The sequence below is a fragment of the Mesocricetus auratus genome, unplaced genomic scaffold (genome assembly GCF_017639785.1).
Source record: "Mesocricetus auratus isolate SY011 unplaced genomic scaffold, BCM_Maur_2.0 Super-Scaffold_100004, whole genome shotgun sequence".
Taxonomy (NCBI): Eukaryota; Metazoa; Chordata; class Mammalia; order Rodentia; family Cricetidae; genus Mesocricetus; species Mesocricetus auratus.
The window spans coordinates 39,800,177-39,817,404 of record NW_024429189.1 but is presented as its reverse complement, the minus strand read 5'-3'; the positions used below and the strand labels follow the sequence as shown (position 1 = coordinate 39,817,404).

Below are 17,228 nucleotides of genomic sequence, written 5' to 3'. Positions count from 1 at the left end.
CTGGAAGCCTGAATCATGATAATCCCTTGTTCCTTGCCTCCCCCACAAGAGTCTCACTATGTAGCCTAGGCTGAAATTTCTCATCCTCCTTCTTCAACCTTCAAAGTATAGGGATTACAGGTGTGCTCTATCACACTTGTCTTTATCATGTTCACGCAGACATTTTACAGCAGGGGTTCTCAATCTGTGAGTCAAATTATCCTTTCACACAGGTTACCCAAGACCATGGGAAAACACACATTACAGTTCATAACAATAGCAAACTTACAGTTAGGACATAGCAACGAAAATAACTTTGTGGTTCAGGGTCACCACAACATGAGGAACTGTATTAAAGTGTTTCAGTGTTAGGAAGGTTGAGAACCAATGCTTTACAGCCTTCTAAACAGGTTCATATAGATAGACTTCCGTGAGTAAAAAGTGGCAATGTGCCTGTAATTCCAACTGCCCAGGATGCTGAGGCCACAAGTATCACGGAGCTTGGCCCAGAACAGAATCCTAGCCTCCCACTCCAAAATAAAATAATCAAACAAAGGAAACTTTTACCTTAAGAAAATGCAGACTCCTACAAATCTGTCTAATGACCCCACAATGTGCTGACAAATTTGTGATTTACATTCAGACATTAGCGGACATGAAACCCATTAATAAAGGCCTGGTCATTGCAGCAAGATTTTTGTTCAGTGATGTCATAGTCAGCTTCTCAGCTATCAACCTGACACAGCTGGGAAGGAGCCTCAACCAAAGAATTTCCCCCATTGGGTTGGCTTGGTGGCATGCTGTGAAGATATTCTCTTAAATGCTAATTGATGTAGGAAGGAGGTCCAGCCCACTGTGGGTAGTGCCATCCCTGGGGAGGGAGTCCTGGGTAGCATGAGGAAGGGAGTTGAACAAATCAGAGCAAGGGAACCAGTGAGCAGTTCTGTTCCTGCTTTGACTTCTCAGTTATGGACTGGAGGCTGGGAGCCAAATAAGTCCTTTCCTCCCAAGTTGCTTTTGGTCTCTGTGTGTTTATCACAGCAACGGAGAAGCAAACTAGTGTAACTGGTGTTCATTGTATAAGGTTTGATCTGTGCTGGAGATGATGTTTTAGATATAGTAACTGAGCCAGGCAAATGGCGATGGAGGGCTATTCCCGCGAGATTAATATCAGGGCTTCTTCCATGGCTCCAAGTTCTGAGTGAATGTGTACTGTTTGGTATGGGGACAGCTACATCAAGAATCGCAAAGCCTCAGCGCCACGGTGGTGGCAAAGCAGGTTCAGAGGGATGGCAAAGCTTCCCTCTGGTCCAAGTGTGGATGCCGACGGTGTGCTCAGAGAACTCCATCACAGCCTCCCTCAATCTGGTCACAGCTTGAAGGCTGTTCCCTTGTAGACCCCTTCTAATGAGATTGGCTAGAGCTGCCTCCATGTTCAGCTGTATGCAACCATCCTGCCTCCCTGCTCACAGATAATAAACACACTGAGCTAGCAGGGTGCTGACTTCTCTAGCAGAACCCTGGTCCCCAAGCCCAGCTGGTCTGTGTCTGCCATTTCTTTGCCCCTGTGCCGCCCTAGTTAGGTCAGTCTCTAGAGCTGTGCAGAGCATGGTGCCTCCTTGTAGTGATCATTTCCCCAGTGAGCACGTCATTTCCCTTGGAAAGGGTTAGGGTACTGTAAATATCAGGTCACTGATGCTGAACTTCTCAGGCAGGTCACTGGGTTCTGCTCTGTGGCTATATAGAAGGACTCCCACTTCCTTGTTTCTAAGGTTCTAGATGTCACAGGCCATGTTGTATATGTAACTTGTCCCTCGACTCAGCATTCCTCAACATCAGGTGACTTATGAGGGCTCACTCTGTGATGAGAGTACTTGAGAGAATAACTCCTTTTGGACCCTTTAAAGATGAGCTCCTGTTACAAAGTTTGAAAATACAGGCTAGGGGGATAGGCACGGTGGATCTCCATGAGTCCGAGGTCAGCTTGGTCTATATAATGAGTTCCTGGTAAACCGGAGCTACACAGTGAAATCCTGGCCCTCCTATCCCCCAGACCCCCAATCTCAAATTCTTTAACAAAGAAACTAAAAATAAACTATTTGCATTTTGCAAAGTCTTCACATGTACATGCCACAGAAACCAATTGTTTTCCTTATTTTAGAAACACTAGCTGGGCAGTGGTGTGGCATGCTTTTAACCTCAGCACTGGGGATGCAGAGCAGGGAAACTTTGTGAGTTCAAGGTCACCCCGGGGCTACACGAGATTGACCCAGTCTAAATGAGAAACAGCCAAGCAGTGGTGGCCCACACCTTTAATCCCACTACTTGGGAGTCACATGACTTTAATCTCACCACTTGGGAGTCACATGACTTTAATCCCAGCACTAGGGAGGTGGAGACAGGAAGTGATATGGCTGGGCGGAGAGAGGAATATAAGGCAGGGCAGTCAGTCTGAGGAGGCAGTGTAAGGACAGGGACTCCAGTGGCTGGCCGCTCTGCTTCTCTGATCCTTCTGCTTTCACCCCGATAACTGACCTCGAGTTTTTATTATTAAGGCCAAAGAGAATTTGTGCTACACTCTGCTGCCCAGGCTGGCCTCAATGCTGGGATCACAGACATGCACCACCATGCCTTGTCTTGGAAGAGTCTTTCTCTTCTATCAGGCCATCTTTAAGTATAAAAACTCTCATTCCAGAGCATTTCCATTACTTTGCTCAGAAAAAAAGAAGTACTCAAAGACTCAGTATAAAAGTCCACAAGAGATAAAATGACTTGCTATCAGCGTCTTCCCAGTGGCATTCCTGATTTCCAGTCACAGGGTCAGGTCTCTGCACGCCTGGTGCAGTGCAGGTGTGTTCTCCACCCCACACAATCACTGCCCCACAGCTTTCCGGCCAAATCAAGTACATTATGAGAGAGGCAGCATAATACATTCCCAGAGACCTGAATAAATGACCTCACAAAGCGAAATAGATCTTTCAGCAAGCTTACCTGGGAGCAAGCTGTTCCAGGCTCTAACTGGGAACTGGTAATGGAATATTAAAAAGCCCAAACTGAGATTCCTGCTAGGAAACTAACAACACAAAATACTATAATTTTACCAAAGTTTGTAAAAGATTGCCGATTGGCTGTGGTGAAACTCTCCGTGGCTAGAAGCGACATACTGAAAACTTAAATGCCTGCCATCCATTCGGACTTTCAGGTCGAAGAATTGGGAACACGGCAAGTTAGAAAGGGAATTTAAAGATCTGAAATTCAAACATTAGGTCTGAGAGCACTGGCTTACTGTGAAAAACATTGTGATTAGATGACCATGGAGTCTTGCAACTGGCATTCTGCTCGGGACTGGGTAATCTCTTTCTAAAACTGATCCCACAACATGTTCCCTAAATATCAAAAGAGGATTTTTAAAGTCTATGCTACAGTAGGAAAGTTATTACCACTTTGGGGTAGTAGATTAAAAGAATGCTATTTAATGTGTCAACTGAAATACAGCACATGATTTTCCTTTGTCTTTTTCATGTATGTGTGTGTGCATGCATGTTCCCATGCTCCAGGATCCCTGTCTAGACTTCTGGAGTTGCAGGTGAGCCGCCCTTCCCGGCTGGCTCTTAGTTGGCTCTGGGGATCTGAGCTCTGGTTGTGCTGTTCTCTAGACAAGCACTTTAACTGCTCTGCCACCTCTCCAGCCCCTCCATGTTCCTTCTGTCAAAACACTTTTAAGTTGTGTTATATGTGTGTGTCTGAACACATGAGTGCAGATGCCCATGGAGGCCAGAAGAGGGTGTCAGATCCCTTAGAGCCGGAGTTACAGGCAGCTGTGAGCTGTGGGATATGGGATGTGGGTGCTGGGAACTGAACTCAAGTGCTCTGCAAGAGCAGCAAGCATTCTTAAGCAATAAGCCATCTTTCCAGGCCCGGGATGTTCTTTCTATAGTGCCTTTAGGACAACATTAATTCCCTCAGATCTGTAAGTCAGATGTTTGAGTAATTTATCTCCCAGCATTGATGATAATAAGAGAAATTACATTTGTGTGTGCGTTGAGTGTGCATGCACACATGCATGTGAAGGGACAAATTGTAGGAGCTAGCTGTCTCCTACTATGAAGTCCCAGAGATCAAACTCAGGTCAGGCTTGGTGGCAAGTGTCCTAATTGTTGTGTCATCTTGCCAGGATTTTTTTTCTGATTTTATTTGGCTGTAATGCCAGATTTCCTTCTATTGTTCTCCACGCTGCGGTCCTGAGCTTAATGGGAGTGCAGGTTCCTGTGCAAGGGGTTTGCCTATTTCTAGGATTTTTAAAAAATGTATTTTTTATTTTTTATGAGTCAAATGTAGGGCTCTACTTGGGAGTATTTTCCCAAAGCTGTAACATTCAGCACGCTGACAGCTCAAAAGGGCGGGTTTCTTTCTTAAAAGTTATATAGCTTGGATTAAAACAGAAACAGACACTACCTCAACCGGAACTCTGTAACTCATCAAAAGCCCCAGCGCTATGGGCTTTTAAACCCTAGGCCTCTGCTCAAGATGTGTAAGACCACACCTTGGATGCCCATGAGAGTATGCAGTGGGAGCTGTAACTGAGCTCCAGTGTAACATGTATCTAATTATGCAGCTTTTCCAGTTAGAAAATCACTCCAAAGCCAACCCTGAAACACCGGGATTATGAAGACATTTTCAATTGTCCAAGAGAAAGACGGATGTGTGTGTGTGTGGGGGGGGGATGTGCCTGACAGACTTAGAGTCTCTGCATGGGGAAGTGGTCTATCTAGGGGGTAGAGAACAAAGGAAAGCATTCAAAGAAGGGGACCCGTCACCCCTGCACTGCTCTGCTTCGGCTCTCCCTCCTCCACTTTAAGCTGCTCGTCCCTTCGAGATACAGTTCTCAGTGCTATTACAGACATTTTCTACACAGTCTCACCAAACTTTCTCTGCAAAGGAAAAAAGCTTCTACTGGTGAATGATACTAAAAGTGATCTCAGATTGATTGCAAGTTATTACTGTTGAAAAACTGTGTATGCTTGTTTCATCAACACAAATAAGGGTGATAATCTTGAACATCCCACTCAAAAGTGGAGAAACAACAAAATCCAGGAAGTCAGTCAGAAACTTGAGACTTGTTTCCTGCCCAGGAAAAAGTTTAACTGATCACAAGTAGGCTACAATTTATGTCACAATGTAGTTTTCAAAATGACAAAGGCCTTGCACGCCTAAAAGTAAAAATGCATGATTGGCCCATCCCAGCTAACTTAATCTCATCAATCGTGTGCGCCAGTTAAAACAGCCTCAGAATGCTGACAGAGTGAATGTTATTCTTGAAATTATTACAGACCCCAAAGATGATTCCTTACAATAAATGCATGTGTTCATAAAAATGCACAGTGAGGCTGAATAGGCAATGGTCTACATAAGCTCTTCTGCAGGGTGAGGAGAAATTAGTCTCCTAAATAAAAACTCCTTGGCAGTAAGTATTTTATAAATACTCGCCAACTGTCTTTTTTTTTAATTAAAAATGTTTATGTATATAGTTGTTTTTGCCTGTGTGTTTGTACATCACATGTGTGTATGCCTTGTGCTCATTGAGGCCAGAAGAGGGTGTTATATTCCTAGGAACTGGAGTTACAGATGGTTATGAGCTGCCATTTGGGTGGTGAGAATTGAACTCAGGTCCTCCTGAAGAACAGCCAGTGTGCTCTTAATTGACAAGCAAACTCTCCATCCCCTTTTTCTTTTATAAAAGAACTTGAGACCAGTGGCCATTTGATTTGCTACATCAATTTCCAACCTCACTCAACATTATGTTTTGTATTTCCCCTTTTCTTCTACTATATGAGTTCTACAGCATGACAGTGGGCTCTGCTGACCCTGAACTTAGAACTTAGACATAACCACCATGAGCTGATTTGAGATTTTTTTTTTGTATATAACAGGCAACTAAGTGTTGGGGGAGGTGGTCAATTCATGAAAACTAAATATTCTAAAGTGACTGACACAAATAAGGTTAATAATTTTAGAGCTGGGAGGTAACAAAGAAATAATGTGATTGACACTTCATAAATACAAGAATAAGGTTCAGGCTTGGCTAACATCACACTTCTCACAGATGTCAAAGACAGAACTGTAGTTTGGGTCTAGTATTTCTTACCAATTACTCCTTACACCACAGAGTACCAATGAAGAATTTCTGTTATGCAGAGTTTCTGCTGTGTAGAAGTTTTGCTATGGAGAATCCTCTCTCAACAAATCCTTGTTAATAAACCAAAATTTAAAAAGTTCAAATTCTGACTCTAACCTTTTAGTTCACATTCTGTCGAGTGAAAAGTTAAACTCAAGGGTTTAAAGTAGGGATCAAGAAAGGACAGCTCAGAGTATGTAGATCTTCCAGGAGCATGCCAGCCTTCCCTCATCCTGAGACAGGTGACTCCCACACCAGTGTAGACACCTGCCATTTGCCTTGCACATTTGTAAAGCTGTGTGAGCAAATGCCAAGATGGAGAGGATTTAAGGGCAGAGTGTGGTCACTGAGCACAGCTCCTCTGTGGCTGCTGCACCTGTGGGCAAGCTTCCCTCCAAGGTGGCTTACTGTGAAAGAGCTTACATGCACAGCCGTCACAATCAGTGCAAATGAAGGAGCTGTGCACTTAGTCTTTAGAACAGAGATGGAAGGAAAGTAACAGAGTCAAGCAAAAGCTAACCTAAGAGAAAGTCTCCACTGACAAATTATCTAACATGAGTTCGCAATGCCCAGGGAGGGTGACATTATCCCTGTATGTGTGTATTTAAGGTCGCATGGGATTTAAGGTGGCTGTCTGCATTAAGAACTTTAAAAAAAATTATAAGAGAAAAATCTCAAATTTCAAGAAGTAAAAATGAAAATTTGAAAAGTTAATACATATTTGTTTTTATTTATAGATAACTACCATAGAACTATAGAGAAGGAGAAGGGCATCAAAATGAAACTTGAAACAGGTAGGTGAATGCATGCTGGAACTAAGAACAATGTTTCTCCAGTGAAGGCAGTGAGAACATAATCGACAAGGAATTATACACTGTATTGCATAATAAGGAATTGTGGTTATTTAGAAATATGCAGAACCTATTTAGTCTGTGCTTTAGAAATAATTGTATATAGTATTACAAGTTGAAAAGAATCCAAAAGAATAATTAATATACACCTATGCGTTAGAATTCAGAAAAGGCTTCATTCTGTAAAGTCGTCAGCAGTATTAAAAATAACACCAATCCAAAACAAAATGAATATAAAAGGGGCATTGTAAGCTTTGTTTCCTGCATTAAACCCAGTTTATCCATGGAATTTTCTTTTAATACTCATTTAATCAGAAGCATGCAAACAGTTTAGGATCTACTTAATCATCTGTGACACATTCACTGAGGCTACAGCCCACTTTCATGGCTAGGCAGGGATTCGAGCTGCCGCCTCCTCCTCTGCATCAGCTCGGTTTGCATTAATTTCTGCGAGTGTTCGGCCAAATCTTGCCCATTCATCATTTCGGGGAACAGCGATCTGCTGTTAAAAGAAAGACAATGTTTGCTGAGCAACAAAAGAAAAGATCATCGTCTTTACTATTACTCTGTTTTCAAATAATTTTTCCATTAAAAATTAATAACTGACCCAAAGGACCTTTCCATAATCACCGAGACTGTAACAATGATTTACAACATTTTTAAACAAAAGACAGTGTTTCTGAAACATGTCATGACAGCTCAGACATGAGTTTGCTGTTACCACCACAGCGCAAGGACAGTAACAACGATGCTTTGTCAACAGACTGCCTGGCACCTCTATGGACTTGTTGATTGAGAGAAATTCCTTCAAAATTTTTTAGTGTAATGGGAGAACAGGAAGGAGAGGGGAACAGGAATTGGTATGTAAAATAAAATTGTTTTTAATTTAAATAAAAAATCTAATAAACCAAACACAGGGTTTGTTTGGAATAGAAGAGGTACTCTGTCTTGATTCCCTAACTCCTTTCTGAGAAGTTACAGTATTGCTACTTAGCATAGCGTTGACTAAAGAGCAAAGAAGAAAATAAAGTTTATGGTGCTTCTGCCTCACAGAGGCAACCCAAATTTCCCTATAGTTGCTCTTATATTATCTAGAGAATAACACTGCCACAGCAGGGCACAAATCATCCAATGTGGCCAGTGGACAGACTTGCTTCTCAGTCTACAATATCTAAAAGGGTAGTTACTAGCCAAATGTGGCAATTCACATTAAGTTAGTGTTAAGCTTGACTAACCACAGATTTTCAATAGCATCTGTGCACACTGTCCAAACGGCTGCTCTAAATGATCTCTCGTCCGCATCTGACTGCTGTAGCCACAAAGGATCAGAATAAGATGGGGAATAATGATGAAGAAAAGATCCAGAGGCTCTGGTCAGAACCGAAAAGGAAGAACTAAGTCCTGAGCACTGTGTCCCTGGGTGCTGTGTCCAGTCAGGCAGTGACAAGAGAGCTCAACTCGCCCTGCGCAGCTCCATCTCATGCCTTTGTGCCTGCTCACGTTTCTCAGGGTTACCTAAGAACTATGGAAAGGGGCTGCAGATATGGTTGAATGGCTAAGAGCACTGGCTGCTCTTCCGGAGGACCCAGGTTTGGTTCCCAGCACCCACAAGGTGATTCACAATAGCCTGGAACTCCAGTTCCAGGGGATCCAATGCCCTCTTCTGACACCCCATAGGCTCTTGCAAGCACACAGTGCACATACATCTACTCAGGCATACATATACACATTAAATATATTTGAAAAAAAAAACCTATCAAAAGATATCTTTTATTTCTACTATATGGCTCAAACAAATCTATGAATGCAAAAAATAAGCAGATGTGTAAAAAGTACAGGTCCCATACCTCTCCCACATCATATATGACAATCTGTCCTTCAGAGTCACCCACAGCAATCTCTCTTCCCGAGTGGGTCCATCTCACACGGTTAAGAGCCGGGTTTCCCTCCACAGAAATGCTGGCAGTCGGTACCTAGGTCATTTAAAATACAGCACATTTAAAAGTTTCTAAACACATAAAACAGTCATTATTCTCCAATCTGGGTTTTTAAAAAGCAGATGATAGTAGACAAAAGATAATGCCAGTACTCAGGAGACAGAGACAGGCCGATCTCTTGAGTTCTAGGACAGCCAGGGCTACACAGAGAAGCCCTGTCTCGAAAAACCAAATCCAATCCCTTCAAACCCCCAAGCAAACAAACAGCAACAAATTTCCCCACCTTCCCGCTGTTCAGAGATTTAATATGATGACATTACCTTCAACTTTTGAAGAGGGGTTGGGAAAACACCCAGAACTTATCTAAGAAATTCTGACATGGCTGCATATATCCCCTCAGTAAAAGTTTTTTGTGTTTAACTTAAGTAGTCAAGCTGTTTAAAAACACTAGACTAAAACCCATTTTAAAATATCTTAAAGAATATATTTCCAATTCCCTCATTTTCAACAGATCACAGTTCAATTTTAGGGGACAAGAGTTACTTCTGCAGCTTATATCTTCCCCAGCTAAAACCAGATGATCTGATGGACAGCAGCTCTGGGAATCAGCTTGTACTTTCAGTATAATAAGCTTTCCCAAGTCCCAATCAATCCCAAGAAACGCAAGAGATATCATCATCAGGGCAGCAAGCTCTGGAGTCTGATTGTACCTTGGTCACACCTAGAGTAACAATGTTCACTGATGTAGACCAAAAAGCATAATTAAACTTAAAAGTTTGAAATATCACTAAAGTAGTCCTTATGCTTACATCAGTCTTTCCCAAGTGATTAGCCCAGAGATATTATAATCACTACTAAGGGGAAGATCCTCATTTAATTATCGTCATAAATTTGGTAGCAAAATGTAAACTACAAAGTAAATAAACTTGGGCAGGGCATGGTAGTGCATGCCTTTAATCCCCACACCCAGAGTGGTTGTGGGGGGTAGAAGCAGGTAAATCTCTGTGAGTTCAAAACCAGCCTACTCTACATAGTGAGTTCCAGGGTAATTTTGTGAGCTTGCCAAACAAACTTGTGCCATTCTAGAAGATGGACAATCAAAATTTAATTATGTAGCTCACTTTTTTCCTAGTAGTATTTGAACGTTCCTCCCCAAAGCACAGAACCAGTAGATAATTGTTGGGAATATTATTTTCAAGTGTGTGACTTTTGTTTATGTTGCATTTGTTTAACTCTGTGAAGCTGTGTTACTGTGCCTGTCTAAAACACCTGATGATCTAATAAAGAGCTGAACGGCCAATAGCTAGCAAGGCAGGAGTGAGAAATAGGTGGGGCTGGCAGGCAGAGAGGATAAATATGAGGAGAAAGAAATCTGGGAGGAGAGGATTTGAGGACTGGGGAACAAGAGAGGAAGGAGAAGGACTTCAGAGGCCAGTCACCCAGCTACACAGTCAGACATGGAGTAAGGAGAGAAAAGGTTGTATACAGGAATACAAAAAGGTAAAAGCCCCAAGGCCAAAGACAGATGGGGTAATTTACATTAAGAAAAGTTGGCAAGAAACAAGCCAAGCTAAGGCCAGGCACTCATAACTAAGAATAAGCCTCTGGGTGTGATTTCTTTGGGAGCTGGGTGGTGTACCCCCCAAAAAAGTCCAAAAAAGACTAAAGAGCCAAAAGAGTAAAACATCACTCTAGGGATAATAGCATTAAAATTCTTGTATTTCCAACATATCTCTCCTTTCCTCATATTTGTATACCCAAGTACTTGACTTCCAGGGATCTGGAAAGATGCCACCAAGAATCAGAAGAAATGAGAGGACGCTCTTCTACAACCACTACTGACAACTGGTAGCATTATTTCTGCTAACCAGTGACCTGTAAGCAATATAGGGACCTAAAACCATTTAAGACTATCAACTGGCTAAGGATAACTCAGAGACACAGTTAAACTGCACTACTAAAGTTGGGATAGCAATTACGGAATGTGCTGGTTTCTACATTATTATTTATGGTGGCGGGAATTAAACTCAGGGTTTTGCACATGCCCAGACCTTGGATTTTTTTCCCCTTTGAGACAGGGTTTCTGTGTAGTTCTGGCTGTCCTGGAACTCTCTCTCCAGAGTGCTGGCACTAAAGGTGTGTATCACCACCACTGAGCTTCAGTGATGGGAGATGTCATTCTGTAAATAAGTCTGTCTTATTGGTTGATGAACAAAGCACTGTTGGCCAATAGGAAAGCAAGATAGGTGGGATAGGAGTTGAGGAGGATTTGGGGAAATGTAGTCAAGTATGGAGAGTCGCCATGTGATCTCAGGAAGAGAGGACACATCAGGGTGCGTCCTCGGTAAGATAAGTCCTTGTAAAAATATATAGATTAGTAATTATGGGTTAATAATTCAGAGCTAGCCAATGAGAAACCATAGCAAACGGCCAACAGTTTCATAATTAATATAGTGTCTCATGTGTTATTTGGGGGCTGAGACAGTGGTGGGACCCAGGCAGCAGGAGGGAAGAGTACATGTTACACTTCAGACCTTGGATTTTGGAGACAAGGTCTTGCCACATATGAAGCCTCTAACTCATGATACTCTTGCCTCTGCCTCCCAAGTGCTAGGTTTACAGGCATCTGGCATCATGCCCAGCTCTGTACTCTATACTCACTTAACCCCTCATGGAAAAGGGCCATCAAAATTTATTTCCTTTCTTTCAAATGAGTCAGGGAAGGCTAGCATTTATGAATGATACACAACCTTCTCAAGGCTAACAGGTAATTCAGAATTCTGGCTAGCATCCTTTGACAATCTGTAGTTATCTTTTTCTAGCCTATGAATGAAAGCACATTCCAAGCCCCGTGGACTTCTCCTGGACAGTGGACACACGATGCTGCTTTTCAGAAATAAAGAAGGCCCCAGTGTGCACGGCAGGGCCACGGAGTCCCTTCAGATTCGCACAGCATGCTGTTTGTTATGTGGGAACAAGCTACAATCACAGAGCACTTTTACATTCCTTGGGACAAAAGAAATTTCACAAATTATTCAATAAATCTCCGATTTTCTGTTATTTTACTGCTCACCTCTGTGTCATTGTTGAGATTCCACAGATCCAGTCTCCCCATGCCATCCACACAGGCAAACAGGGCTGGGTGGGTGGGTGACCACATAACATCATAAACATAGTCGGAATTATCTTCAAATGAGTACAAAGGCTTGTTATTCTGAAAAGGAAAAGTTAATTCTTAGCACAGTTAGCATACGATACCCATAGAAAACCTTAACTACTTATCACCAAGACACGGCAGATTGTGTAGGCACAGTTTCATACCAACCCAGACTAGAAATGTTCCCGTAGTTCGTTTCTCTATAGAATCACCTGGCATTATAAACTAAGAACCAAGTATTAGGTTGCAGTTCCTTTTTAGCTTGTAGAGGTCTTACTGTTTTTGAGAAGCAATAGAATATGCTTCAAAACACTTGCCAGTGAGTAGCTGCTGGAAGATGACAGCAGAGGCACTGTACTTCTTCAATCACCTGGAAATCTCTCTACAGAAGCAGAAAAAGCAACAAGGACTGCGAAAGCAAAGCCGCACAGAGTCTCCAGCAAAAGGGAAACCGACTCCAGCTGTAAGCAGGGGGAGCTCTCCCAACTACAAGACCTGCACGGTACTAGCATCTGTGTGGGAAGAAGTGACTGACAGCTGCGGCACAGACCTTCACTTGGTAGCGTGATGAGAAGCCTGAGAACAGCAGCAGCTAGGGGAGTTCAGCATCTCTCCATCTATAACAAGCACCACAGGTGCTGATGATGTAAGCATGGTCTCATGCTGGTGTCTGGGTCACACATGCTCTTAGAATTGACAGACTTGAGTGTGGGTGTGGAGGTCGGAAGACAACCTGTGGGAGGAAGTTCTTTATCTAATCTACTAGATGGATCTTGGGGCCTGAGCTCAGGTTGTCAGGCTGAGTGGAAAGCAAGGAAAGCAACTGTTAAACCATCTTGCCAGCTTAATAAAAAGTTTTAAACTGTGAGTTTAAAATTTTAAGATATGACAGTTAATGTCAATAGCATGATTATTGTAGTAGCCCAAAATGTTTAACAAACACACACACACACACTCCACTCCCCAAATGAACAAAATATTAAAAAAAAAAAGCCAAACTCAGAAGAGGATTTTTTTTTCTTTTTAAAGCCACTGTTATGAGAGTAAGGATACAGCTTTCCTGCCCAGAATGTGCACACCATCAGCGGCTAAGCTTTGTAAAGCCACCCCAGAGGTACTTCATTGGTATTTCTGGCACACCAAAGACTCTAAAGCCTTTGACTTCTGAGGTGATAGAACACTTCAAATATTCCATTTCCAGGTAGTTTTAAGGTCTATCATCAAAATTGTAAAACAAAGCTGTTAACAATCATATTCATGCCAGGCAGTGGTGGCTCATGTCTTTGATTCCAGCATTGGGAGGCAGGGGCAGGTGGATCTCTGTGAGTTCAAGGCCACAATCTACAATCTACACAGTGAGTTCCAGAACAACCTATTACACAAAGAAACCCTGTCTCAAAAAACAACAATAAACCCATATCAATCATATCCATATATCTAATAAAAACGTGGATGTTGGGGACTAGGGTTGGGACTGGGAGAGAAGCTTAGTGATAGAGCTCTTGTTTAGCACTCTGGAGGCACTAGACCCAATTTCAGCACTGGAGGAAACAAAAACAGTGATGGCCTACATGCTGGATAGAGCTCAATGGTAGAACAATTGCCTGGCATGCACCAGACTCTGCAGAAAAGGGCAGTACAATGAGCATTTCCCAACACAGGCAATAATCTCATGGAAGGGTGCTTAATCACAATGATGCAAATGAAAACACCCAGCAATGTCACTTCACACACTGGAAGTTTAAAAGAAAAGACATCAGAAAACCCTTTAAGTGTGGACAAGGGTGCAGAACAATCAGACCTATACATACTGCTACTGGTGAGTCAGGAACTGGTAGACTCACTTGGAATTGCTAGGTACTATCTATTCAAGCTGAATACATATACACATCCTCTGACCAAGCCATTCCATGCTAAGCATATGAACAACAGAATTGTTTATGGCCATGAAAAGACAATTATGACCTGGTATGGTGGTACACACCTGTAATCCCAGTACTTGGGAAGATCATATGTTTGAGGCTAGCCTGGGCTATACAGCAAGACTCTACCTAAAAAAACAAAAGGGAGAAAAAGACAACTGAACTATGCTCCTAGCAGAACTGAAGTAACCCACATACCATCAATGGATACATAAACTACACTTTATTTACATGGCTGAAAAAAGAATGGTATGTAACTATACTCAGCAACATGAAACTCACAATCAGTGTTCAGCAAGCCAGAATGAGTATATACCCCTTTTTACAAACTACAGACTATTAAAAAGCAATATGTAAATTAAGTTAAAACATTTATGATAGGGCTGGAGAGATGGCTCAGAGGTTAAGAGCACTGGCTGCTCTTCCAGCAGTCCTGAGTTCAATTCCCAGCAAGCACATGATGACTCACAACCATCTGTAATGAGATATGGTGTCCTCTTCTGGTGTGCAGGGATAAATGTAGGCAGAACACACACATGTATTATTTATTACACATAATAAATAAATCTTAAAAAAACTATAACCACCTTGTAGGTCTCTGGACATTTCCCTGGTGCCAGATTTCTCTTTAAACCTATAATGGCTCCCTCCCTTCTCTGATAATGAGATTGATGACTACCTTATATGCCATCCTTGAGCCTTCATTTAGTAGCTGATGGAAGCAGAAGCAGACACCCACAGCTAAACACTGAGCTGAACTCTGGAATCCAGTTGCAGAGAGGGAGGAGTCATGAGCAAAGGGGTCAAGACCAGGCTGGAGAAACCCACAGAAACAGCTGACCTGAACAAGGAGGAGCTCATGGACCCCAGACTGATATCTGGGAAACCAGCATAGGACCTATCCAGATCCCTTGAATGAGGATGTCAGTTAGGAGGTCTGGTTAATCTATGGGGCCTCTGGTAGTGGATCAGTATTTATCCCTCGTATACTAGTGGACTTTGGAGTCCACTCCACATAGAAGGACACTCTCTCAGCCTAGACACATAGGGGAGGGCCTAGGTCTTGCTCCAAATGATATGACCCACTTTGAAGATCCCCCCATGGAAGGCCTCATCCTCCCTGGGGAGCAGAAAGGGGGTGTGATAGTGGGTGGGTGGGGAGCAGGGAAGGAGTGGAGGGAGAGAGAACTAGGATTGACATGTAAAACAAGCTTGTTTCTAATTTAAATTAAAAAAAGGGGAAAACTGTAATAAAAAGAAGATTGCTAATTGTATCAGGAAATGGTCTGATAAAATATTTAATCTACTCAGTGGATTTCTATATAGCTTGGGTAAAATACCATAATTTTATTTCATTTAAAATTTTTTTGTTTGTTTTTTCAGGACAGGGTTTCTCTGTGTAGACCTGGTTGTGCTGGACTCACTCTAGAGACCAGGCTGGCCTCGAACTCAGAATAAGTCTCCCTATGCCCCCCAGTGCTAGGATTAAAGGTGTGTGCCACTACTGCCCAGGCAAAAATACCACAATTTTAAAAATTATATGGAGAAAAAGCAAAATGTTTTTCAATTTAAAATGTGACTATTTTAAAACTCTTTTCTAGTTTAATTTGAAAAACCATAGTTATCTAAGGATTAGCCAGAGTTTTACCCCACAGAGAAAATGCACATATTTAACATCAAATAATGTTTCATAGTACAGTAATTTAACATATGATATTGCAAATTAAGATCACAAGTGGAATGGTTTAAATATCTTTTTAAAGTGGTATCTTCCCTTACTTTGAAGAGCACATCTGCCTTACTGGCACCGACGCAGCAGGGAGTCTGGAGAGGGGTAGAACCTAGACTGTTGTTTCAGTCCAGCCAGCTTCAAGGCTTTGAGAAAAGTCACTCATTCTTTCTAAGCCTGTTTCCTTGTTTATAAAACAAAGGCTTCATATTGATGGTTCTGAAGCCAACTTATGCTGTGACCACGTAGAGAGTCTTAAGGACAGTGTGTGGCGCTCTTTTAGGGTCTGAGTTCACAGGTCTGGGTGTCAGGGAGCACTTTGAAGTCTAAAAAACTGCTCCAGTACATGACCAAGGATGAGAAATTCTGAGCCACATTAATAGGTCTCATATTCTTAGTCACAAATGACCTGCAAAAGCATAATTGCTAAGAAGAGAAATTAAGACAAAGGTCTTCTGTGAAAAAACAAGACAAAACAAAAACAAAAACAGATGACATTTGAATAAACAGAAAATCATTTGGTTCTGCTGTAACAATAAACACAGTATACTCATGTGACAGGTCATATAATTTTTCCTAAACTCAAGATATATGCTGAGTTGAATGGTGTTGCCCTAAAATCCATGTCTATCTAGTCCTTGTAAATGTAGCCAAGTTAAATAGGTTATACTGTACTAGGGTGGGCCCTACATCTACTATGACTTGAGTTCTTAAAAGAAGAAATTTGGATGTAGAGATACAATGAAGCAAACAGTTCAGAAGGTCATGTGATGATGACAAGGCAGAGAGAGAGACTGGAGGGATACAGTTGCAGGCCAAAGAACACCAAGGATTCCTGGCAGTCACCGGATGCAAGGAGACAAATATGGAGCAAGTTCCCAAGGGTAAGTAGCTCACCTATCCCTCCTTAAACCAACAACAAATTACTGTTATTTTAGGTCACTGTGTGATAAGCTGCTACAGCTGGAATAAGAACCTAATACAGATTTTTTTTTCAAAACTGGAGTAATTGGGAAATTCTAGATTAGTAACAGTCAATACAACAGGGTTAACAGTGAACTGAAAATAACTATGACCTAAATTTAGATGATGAGAGAAATAAACAAACATGGCTGAAGAGATGGCTCAGAGGTTAAGAGCACATACTGTTCTTGCAGAAGACAACACCCACATCCAGCAAACTGCCCAACACTCCTGCTCCAGGGAATCCAAAGCTTCTGACCCAATGCTCAAGTGTACACACACACACACACACACACACACACACACACGCACGCACGCACGCACGCACGCACGCACCCACGCACCCACGCACACATGAAATCATTTCAAGGTCAAAAATAACTTCCCATATTATCTGACTGAAGATAATCTCTGCAGAGTGTATCTACTAAAAGTCTTACAAGGAAAATGAAGACAGCACTGTTTCAACACTGACCAGAAGAGAGGGAGTCTCAGACACCACAGACTGTGAGAAT

The 17,228-nt window shown here is 42.1% G+C and overlaps 1 protein-coding gene and 1 long non-coding RNA gene across 6 annotated transcripts in view; one reads left to right on the top strand and one right to left on the bottom strand.

Annotated features, from left to right (window-relative positions):
• Window positions 1-6,864: 6,864 nt before the first annotated feature.
• Dync1i2 (dynein cytoplasmic 1 intermediate chain 2) overlaps window positions 6,865-17,228 on the bottom strand; it is a 55,240-nt gene continuing 44,876 nt past the window's right edge. For all 5 annotated transcript variants that reach the window (XM_040745555.1, XM_040745554.1, XM_040745557.1 and 2 more), the window contains 3 exons: window positions 12,016-12,156; window positions 8,853-8,978; window positions 6,865-7,507 (listed from right to left, as the gene is read on the bottom strand). In XM_040745555.1, coding sequence (XP_040601489.1) covers window positions 7,394-7,507; window positions 8,853-8,978; window positions 12,016-12,156 — 381 coding nt within the window. In that variant the 3' untranslated portion in view covers window positions 6,865-7,393. The remainder of the gene's footprint in view (window positions 7,508-8,852; window positions 8,979-12,015; window positions 12,157-17,228) is intronic.
• LOC121140377 lies at window positions 10,328-12,002 on the top strand. Its single transcript, XR_005877184.1, has 3 exons — window positions 10,328-10,442; window positions 10,705-10,819; window positions 11,765-12,002. It is a non-coding gene; the product is annotated as an uncharacterized LOC121140377 (long non-coding RNA).